The following is a 9491-nucleotide window of genomic DNA, read 5'->3' as shown; positions in this document are numbered from 1 at the left end:
GACGGGTAAGAAGTCACAGGACGAGTTTGAAAGGGGTTGTCCAGCCCTATAATTTTTTTTTTTCATTATAAACTAGTACATAATAATAAAAATAAGGAATACTACTCTTATTACCAGTCCTGTGACGCTCCTGCGCAGATGCTTCTCTGCTGATCTCTGTTTCCTGGGATTCAGCAATACCCAATCACTGACTGTAGCAGTGGTGTTCAAACCACTGCGGTGGGCGATTGGCTGCAGCGGTCACATGTTGTATCCACTGGAGCCGGGTGGGCACAGACCAGCGGAGGACCAAGGACGCGTTGGCATGGAGTGGATGGGTTAAGGCAAGTAGTACTTTTTTCTCTAACCAAGCATAGCCTTAGAAGGAGCCCATAAACGTGATTAGAATGGAGCCTAAGGATACCTACTCCCTTCCATGCCCCTCCCCCAATACACATGCATGCTTGGCTCAGACAGATGGGAGGAGAAGCCACCTCTAAAAGAATTGGACAACGAAATTCAACGCAACTGATCCGCCAGGGGGAGGGTCAGGAGCTCCCCTTAAATGAGATTTTTGGTCAGTTGGTACAGCGCAGGGGTGCACAACCTTTTCTGGTTGGGGGTCCCACTGTCAGACTGAAGGAATCCCAAGGGATGAAAATAAAAGTTAAAGTGAAATGGAACACAATTACCCCATTTATACAGGGATGCTATCCACATTCATGTATAAATACACTCTGACATAATGCGCTGGGAGGCTGGTGCTTTCTACAGGGCAAGTGGAAACGTTTAAAAAAGAACAAAAGTAAGAAAAAGGACTGCAGTCAGGACACCAGCTAGTCACAGCGTACGGACCGGCAACAGAAGGCCAGCAGTCAGGAAGGTGTAGTTCGGTGGGTGATCTCTCTTCCTACCTGTTCCGACATCCATCCGTGCAGTCACATCCCACCAGGAAGTCCGAGCCAGTGTTAATAAAGACACCTCTGCCGGGAATGCGCTCCTTGCTGTAGTCTACCTGAGGAGGGGGCGTCCGGTCTATCTCATTAACACAGGACAGGGGCACATCCTCCTTGCCATAGGTGATGTCCGGGATATAATAGAAAGGTTTCTGCGGCTGGAACTTGCGGTCCACCAACACATAAGGGTCGAGGCAGAACATTTCTAAAAACAGTTTGTCACAGCTTGTCTCAAAGAGGAATCGTTCTATTTCAGACATGGTCCGCAGGCTCAGCCCGCAGGGCGCTTTGTAGAGGACGTGGAATCCCATCTTGCGGTTGACACGCCTCCTGGCGGTCATACGGCGGAAATCGTACAGCAGTGGGATCAGCATGGGGTTCTTGCCCCGGTGGAGGATGGCACGGAGACGCGACAAGCAGTTGTAGTTACACGTGTGAGGTAGGTAGAAGAGTTTGTCCATGGGGGCCCTGTAATTTATCTCTGTTGGCATTTGATTTGTCTGGATAATCTGGTACGTAGGATTAGTGGTGATAAACCTGTACAGAAAGGGGGGAAAAAACAGAAGATTACTAATGTCGTTCTAAAAGTGACTGCAAGTCATCCTCCAGGTGCTTTTTTCGACACTGCCTGTCAGGGGAGGGATTCCCAACAAATACCTCTGACAGATGCCACTGCACAGACATACAGTTGCATCCATCCGTGTGTGTGTTGCGTCCATCTATTGTAGGCTCCGTGTGTGTGTTGCCTCCATCTATTGTAGGCTCCGTGTAGTGTTGTGCCTCCATCTATTGTAGGCTCCGTGTGTGTGTTGCCTCCATCTATTGTAGGCTCCGTGTGTGTGTTGCCTCCATCTATTGTAGGCTCCGTGTGTGTGTTGCCTCCATCTATTGTAGGCTCCGTGTGTGTGTTGCGTCCCTCTATTGTAGGCTCCGTGTGTGTTGCGTCCCTCTATTGTAGGCTCCGTGTGTGTTGCGTCCCTCTATTGTAGGCTCCGTGTGTGTTGCGTCCATCTATTGTAGGCTCTGTGTGTGTGTTGCGTCCCTCTATTGTAGCTGTGTGTGTGTGTTGCGTCCCTCTATTGTAGGCTCTGTGTGTGTTGCGTCCCTTATTGTAGGCTCCGTGAGTGTGTTGCGTCCCTCTATTGTAGGCTCCGTGTGTGTGTTGCGTCCATCTATTGTAGGCTCCGTGTGTGTTGCGTCCATCTATTGTAGGCTCAGTGTGTGTTGCGTCCATCTATTGTAGGCTTCCGTGTGTGTTGCATCCCTCTATTGTAGGCTCCGTGTGTGTTGCGTCCATCTATTGTAGGCTCCGTGTGTGTGTTGCGTCCCTCTATTGTAGGCTCTGTGTGTGTTGCGTCCCTCTATTGTAGGCTCCGTGTGTGTTGCGTCCATCTATTGTAGGCTCTGTGTGTGTTGCATCCATCTATTGTAGGCTCTGTGTGTGTTGCGCCCCTCTATTGTAGGCTCCGTGTGTGTTGCGTCCCTCTATTGTAGGCTCTGTGTGTTGCGTCCCTCTATTGTAGGCTCCGTGTGTGTTGCGTCCATCTATTGTAGGCTCTGTGTGTGTTGCGTCCATCTATTGTAGGCTCCGTGTGTGTGTTGCGTCCCTCTATTGTAGGCTCTGTGTGTGTTGCGTCCCTCTATTGTAGGCTCCGTGTGTGTTGCGTCCATCTATTGTAGGCTCTGTGTGTGTTACATCCATCTATTGTAGGCTCTGTGTGTGTTGCGCCCCTCTATTGTAGGCTCCGTGTGTGTTGCCGTCCCTCTATTGTAGGCTCTGTGTGTTGCGTCCCTCTATTGTAGGCTCCGTGTGTGTTGCGTCCATCTATTGTAGGCTCTGTGTGTGTTGCATCCATCTATTGTAGGCTCTGTGTGTGTTGCGTCCCTCTATTGTAGGCTCCGTGTGTGTTGCGTCCATCTATTGTAGGCTCTGTGTGTGTTGCGTCCCTCTATTGTAGGCTCTGTGTGTTGCGTCCCTCTATTGTAGGCTCCGTGTGTGTTGCGTCCCTCTATTGTAGGCTCCGTGTGTGTTGCGTCCATCTATTGTAGGCTCTGTGTGTGTTGCATCCATCTATTGTAGGCTCTGTGTGTGTTGCGTCCCTCTATTGTAGGCTCCGTGTGTGTCTACTACATTTGACGTAAGCACTGGGAGCGTTCCCCCCGCACACTGCATTGTGAAATCAGTCTCCTATACTGTGCAAATTTGCAAACTGTCTTGATTAAAAATAATCCTGCCGTTCAGGGTGTGCAGCTCCAATGCAGAGCTGTGTGTCTCCATGGTTACATACAACAAACTAACCCTATATTGTATGATGATGCAGTTATGACAGCATCCCTTAAAGGGAATCTGTCACCACATACCTCAGTATTAAAAGACTAGCACTGCTAGATTCCGTCTATTCTGCTGATCCAATCGCCTCTTTCCCAATCCAAATCTGTGGCTCCGTTGCAGAGAAATCAAACCTATTCCGATATGCAAATTAGCTCTTTTGTGCAATCAGGGCAGCAAGCTTGCACCTCGCTGCACCCAAAGTTCAGTCCTGTAATATGGATAGCACCACCCCCTAGCTGTGAGTGACAGGGCCAGGCTGGCGATATATTCTGTGTTCTCCCTTGTGGGAAATGGCGCAGGACAGCCCTGCTGTGTGACAAGGCGGCACAGTACAGATGACATAAGCCCTGTAAAGCTGTACTCGGCGTGCGCCAATTCCTGAAGCGGCAAGGTAAGCTCAAGTATGCAGATTACATAGTCAGCTTGGCCGCGTCACTCAAAGCTAAGAGGCAGGCCTTTCTACAGGGCAGAGCTTTAGGTGCAAAGTTGCCACCTTCATTGCACCAAACTACTAATTTGCATATCGGAATAGACGTGATTTCTCTGCAACTGAGCCACCGATCTGGATGGGGCAGAAACATTTGAATCAGCAGAACAAACAGAATTGCGGACGTGTGAATGGAGCCCAATACTGAGGAGGTTCCCCACAAGGCCTGTCACTTTTACCATAGAGAAGGCGAACTGATGTCAGCTGCTTCTGGCAGTAAGAGGAAACTCACCTATTCGGTTGTGCCAAATGTATGGTCTGGATGGTTTGATTGGGTTGAATCGACTGAATGGTCTGAATCGTCGGAAAATTGTGAATTGCTTGGATAGTCTGAATTGTTTGGATGGGCTGGATGGGTTGGATGGGCTGGATGGGTTGGATGGGTTGGATGGGCTGGATGGGTTGGATGGGTTGGATGGGCTGGATGGGCTGGAAGGTCTGGGTGGGTTGCTGGTTGGGTTGGTTTGGAAGAATGGGGCGTAATGCAGTGGCGGTCTCCATAGGTATTGGGGAGGTCTGGCCAGAACCCACTGATCCAGGACGGAATGACGTACTCTTCTTGGCCACTTGCTTCTTAGACTGTGCCTGCTGGCTGTCGGAGCTGAAACGAGATAAACAGGATTTACCCAAGTGGGCGAAATACGTTCATACTTAGACCAACAATAGAAAAAGATCCTGTACTGGTGCAGAAGGGAACAGCCGCAGGAGGGAGAGGCTGTATATAGGACTAAGTGGCCAAGACTATTGTATGTCTGGGAAGGTGCTCCTGCGCTCCCATGAAGGGATCTCATCCAGTTTTGGCCAATCAACTTCTGCCTGGCACAATAACTAGAATAAAGCTCAGTGTGTCCACAACATGGGCAGGCATTGTGGGCGCTATCACAACTGACACGCAGCCCCTTCAACCCGCAAACAGAGGAACAGCTAAAGCAAATTGGCTGGAGAGGGGATCCTGCTGTACCTTTCTAATTCAGGATCTATGGAGATCACATGATCCCTCTTCAGCCAATCATCTAAGAGTAATCCTTTGCAGAACTTACTCGGTGTCGATCAGCTGCGGTGACGGGATGGACTGCGGAGAGGTTGGCTCCACAGGCTTAAACGGAGACTCGCTGCCAGTTAGGTCATGCGTGTACTGTACGACAGGCCCTCTGCTCCGCACAGCGCCTGGATGCGAGGTGAACGACAGAAAACATTAGGAATACTCAATAAGAAGAGGAGGAAATCACCAGGAAATAAAATCGAGGGAATACTTACCCATGTTGGGGCGCGTTCTCTGCTGTCCGGCTTGTTTCTTCTCTTGCGTAGAAGCTGTGGACGTCTTCATGCTGAACATGGGCTCCAGTCGAGTGGATCCTCGATAGATCCATTCACATCGCTTATCATCCTGAAATATACAGAATGGGGGCAAATGATACAGAGCACTTCTTACACAGCAGTAAATCGAAATGATAAGATTCCGACTGCCTGCAGCCGCCACTAGAGGGCAGCCATTTATAAGCTATGCCTGCAGCCGCCACTAGAGGGCAGCCATTTATAAGCTATGTGCACCAGCAAGCAGCCATGATTTTTAACAGGTCACTGCTACAAATTAAATGTATTCAGCCTCAGAGAGTAGAGTTTTGAGCTCAAAAACCCCCCAATATTAGCCAGGTTTAAAGGGGTTGTGGTATAGGAGGTAAGGGGGTTGTGGTAGCGGTCTGGCTGAGGGGACCCCTTCCTATGCCGAAAAGTCCCGTCTCCCTGTACTGAATAGAGCGGCAGGTCAACCACATGCCCTAGCGCACCATTCATTCTCTATGGGATGGTCAGAAATAGCCAAGCGTTGTACTAAGCCATCTCTGGCAGTCCTATGGAGAATAGGGGATAACTATCAAATTTGGCACAACCCCCTAAATCGCCATTTCTTTGCATTGATTTAAAGACTGCTTTTACTGGAAGCAATATGGCTAGGTTGTGGTCTGAACCACAGCTTACATATCCTATTTTAAAAAAAAAAGTGCCCTCTGCAAATATATTGGGATGTAGATTCCCAGCACAAACTTTTTTATACCAGTGACACGGCAATAGGCAACTATTGAAGAGAAGAACACCAAGACCATGTTGTTGCCCATGGACCCCAGCAGACCACGAGAAAGTGCGCAATGAATTTCCTTACCAAAAACAAAATCTTCACCAGGCTCCCGTCTACTTCCTCCACCTTGGATTTCCACCAGGTCCCCTCCCACTCGGTCTTGATGAGCTGACCGCTCTTGAGCAGGACCATTGGGCGATTGGGGTAGGCAGTGACGTATTCCTCGATGAAGTCTCGACACGACACATCTTCAATGTCCTCCCAGGTTTTGCCGACTAAAAGGTGTGTGGAGAAACACGGTGTAGAAGCCACCAATTCATAATGGTCACTTTCCAAAGGAAAGAAGACACAACGCTAAAGGGCTGCAGAGGAGAATGGGGTTTTACTCTCTCGGGGTCTGTGTGCAGGTGTAAGCAATGCCACCAAAGCCATTATATTCTTCAGATGAGTTTTTAAAATCTAAATTTGGTCTGTTTCTTACCCGACTTTTCCAGATACTGAGCGCCTATACAGAGGATGGACAACTGGTGATCTGCAACCACATTCACTTCCTTTATGCAGTAATGTAAAGTCCTGATCCTTACTACCCCTCTATGCTGTCTCCCAATAAAAGGACCTCTACTTACACGGGTTTACGAAAAGGGTGGTTGCTCTTTTGCCAGAAATAGACTGGTATTGCAGTTCTGTCCCATGTACCTGAGCAGAAATACCACAAACACTCCGTGGACTGCGTGGCGCTTTGACCACTTCCGCACATGGACCTCCAGTCCTAATAACTTATGTGCAGCTATTATCTCCTCTGTATGTGTACACAAGCATTCACTTGTCCCCTTAGAGTCCATTCACATGACCGCATTTAGAGTAACAGAGGCGGACCCATTCAACGAGGCCGCAAAAGATGCGGACAGCACACCGCGTGGTGTTCGCCTCCGTACATTTGTTCTGTCGCCGCGCAAAAAAAATAGATCATGTCCTGTTCTTGACCGTAACTGCGGAGAAGAATAAGCATTTCTACACAGGAGAAAGACAATCCGATCCATCGAGTGCAGAACGCACTTGGTTCGTATCCATATTTGAGGACAGCAAAACCAGATACAGTGGTGTGAATGAGCCCTTAGATTATCATTGTTTCTCAGCACAGCGCACAATCTGCTGCCCAGAAACTATGATTTAGGTGACCATATTAAAGATGGTTTCCTTCGATTTAGGCGATTGGCGATACGAGTTGCAAGGAATGATCTGTCCTGATAATTGCCTCGATCAACGGCCTTAAGAAGTGTCTCTTGTCTTGGCGTGACATCCCTAGTGAAAGGTGTATGCAGGATTTATAATATGAATACTCACGTGGGCGGCAGACAGGGTACAGTTCTGACTGTGTGACATACGAAGCGTAGCCATCATCAAAGAAAATCAGAAACCTAAGAAACAGGAGTGGACTTGTTATCATCTGGTCAGGGTCCATTTAGATGACATCCCCATACATGTGGCAGATATAGGACATTCTTTATAACAGCAGGACTATATATATTTGTATATCACATTTATAGCAGTGGTCCCCATCTGTAGACTTCTAACAGTGGCACACTAGGGGTCATCGTTCTGTAATAACTGGAAGGCCACAACTTTCTTCAAGCAATATGCACAATTGACCCATCGGGTGCCATGGTGCCCAGGCACAGAGATGTATATTTTGTTCAGAGTTGCAATACCAACAGTATGGAGCTGCGCTTGGTCAACAGGGAAAGAGGTGCAAGTGCTTGCGCTAGAAGGTGCCGGCTGGTGGACACCCACTGATCTGAAAGGGATTCTACCTATCCTACAAATAGGCCGTCAAGATGTATATCCCCGAAAACCTCTTTTAAGAGTTTGTCTGGGATAGGTCATCAATATCAAATCGTCCGAGGATCCCTGACGATCAGCTGTTTAAAGAGACCAGGAAGCTTCGGCAAGTGCTGCGGCCTCTGCCTAGGTCAGTGCTGTCATGTTGATCGGTCACAAGGCTTAGGCACAGCTCAGTCCCGATCAAGTGAAAGGGGCAGGCCATCCAATAGACAATGCCGAGCTTGGTAACTGCGAGGAGAGTGCGCTCAATATAGGAAAGCGGACTGAATACATGGGCTGGTTACCTCATCTTATTCTTGTTGCTGGGAGGTTCGGCGACAATGCCGGCGTACAGCCACACTTGGTTTCCATCCTTGTATTTGGCCACCACTCTGCTCCCTACAAACAGTTTTTCTGTTGAAGGGTGGTAGTCGTAGGCTATGTGATTCCCAGACAGCAGGCTCTTCCCCTTATTGTCGAATTTGACTTTGTATTTTTTTCCTGGCCCTGGGGAAGGTGAACACATTAGGACATGATGAACAGACAAAAAAAAAATAACTACTGCCCAAAGACATCTCCACTTACACAGTGACAGTTCTATGGTGGGTCAACAAAGCTCCGTCATAGGAGATCGTAAGCATCCGTTTTAACACATCGTTATAGAGTATGACCATTATTATCACCATTACTTTCAAGTCAATTGCCGTCAAATGAATTAATAGGTCAATTCAAGACACTGAATAACTCTATGCCCTCCTAAAATAAAAGCGAGCATAGACCTTAGATAGCTGTAACCGAACACCCATTCGGCAGAGAGTTGTTCCTCTCGCCCCCCCCCCCCCCATACTCCGCTTGGCCAAGCATTCATGTGTTACTCCCTTCCTGCGTCAGCTATGCTACTCACCGACCATCTGGATGGAGATCAGAGTGCCTTTGTGCCACGTTTTGGTCCTCTTCTTTCCCAGTATTCGCATCCCCACAACCAGATCGCCATCTTTGTTTACATCGTTGGTTGTGCCGGCCTGATTGGACCCACCCACGGAACTGGTAGGCGATGACGGGTGAGAGGAAAAGCGAGTCTGCGGCCCATCTGCGAGACAAAGACGAGGGCGACGGACGCACGCCAATCAGAAATAACCTGTGCAGCCCTGCCACAGACCCAAATCTTGCAGCAAAAACGATATCATATGTGATGTAGATACCTGACTTCTTCTGAATTGCATCCACCAAGTTCTGCACATCTTGCTTGCATTTCTTCACGGCAGCCATTGCACCCCTTAACTAAAAAATACGGAAACGCATTTTTTTTCACAAAAGAATATTCAGAGAAAACACTTAGGGTGAGTTCACAAGAGATGTGAACAGCTGAAAAACTATTGCATACATCTAAGGGTCAGTTCACAAGTCCGTAGAATGGGTCCGCATCCGTTCCGCAAATTGCAGAACTGGTGCAGACCCATTCATCCCCTATGGGGCGGGAATGGATGCGGACAGCAAATGAATTTCTGAAAGCCACCCCACCCCATTCAGAGGGAGGAGCATTTGCAGAAGCCACGTGGGATTATACCTGGCGACTTTCTAGTAAAATTTGCAACATTTGTGTTCTGCTTAATCCCCTCATTTCCTATCCCCAGCTCAAGGCCCAAAGCTGCCCATGAAGGTGAATGATGCACACAATCGGCGGTGGCGGTCACTGCGTCCATAGGAATAAAGATGGAGGCGTGTGACTCGCCCACCTGTGACAGCGTCTGCGGAGATGCTGAGTATTGCTAAACTAAAGCGTTTATTAGACACCCCAATCACGCAGAGGGAAGAAGTGCTCGCTTGCTGGGGAGACCTCCA

General features: G+C 48.6%; 1 protein-coding gene across 5 annotated transcripts in view; it reads right to left on the bottom strand.

Moving 5' to 3' along the window:
• Positions 1-862: 862 nt before the first annotated feature.
• SETDB1 (SET domain bifurcated histone lysine methyltransferase 1) overlaps positions 863-9491 on the bottom strand; it is a 31220-nt gene continuing 22591 nt past the window's right edge. For all 5 annotated transcript variants that reach the window (XM_044273979.1, XM_044273978.1, XM_044273982.1 and 2 more), the window contains exons 5-13: positions 8852-8930; positions 8554-8739; positions 7955-8156; positions 7173-7246; positions 5913-6103; positions 5012-5141; positions 4795-4921; positions 3987-4355; positions 863-1472 (exon numbers count right to left, since the gene is read on the bottom strand). In XM_044273979.1, coding sequence (XP_044129914.1) covers positions 890-1472; positions 3987-4355; positions 4795-4921; positions 5012-5141; positions 5913-6103; positions 7173-7246; positions 7955-8156; positions 8554-8739; positions 8852-8930 — 1941 coding nt within the window. In that variant the 3' untranslated portion in view covers positions 863-889. The remainder of the gene's footprint in view (positions 1473-3986; positions 4356-4794; positions 4922-5011; positions 5142-5912; positions 6104-7172; positions 7247-7954; positions 8157-8553; positions 8740-8851; positions 8931-9491) is intronic.

This window comes from Bufo gargarizans, unplaced genomic scaffold (genome assembly GCF_014858855.1).
Source record: "Bufo gargarizans isolate SCDJY-AF-19 unplaced genomic scaffold, ASM1485885v1 original_scaffold_1370_pilon, whole genome shotgun sequence".
Taxonomy (NCBI): domain Eukaryota; kingdom Metazoa; phylum Chordata; class Amphibia; order Anura; family Bufonidae; genus Bufo; species Bufo gargarizans.
Note: the sequence above shows the minus strand (reverse complement) of the source record. Positions and strands in the feature narration are given on the sequence as shown.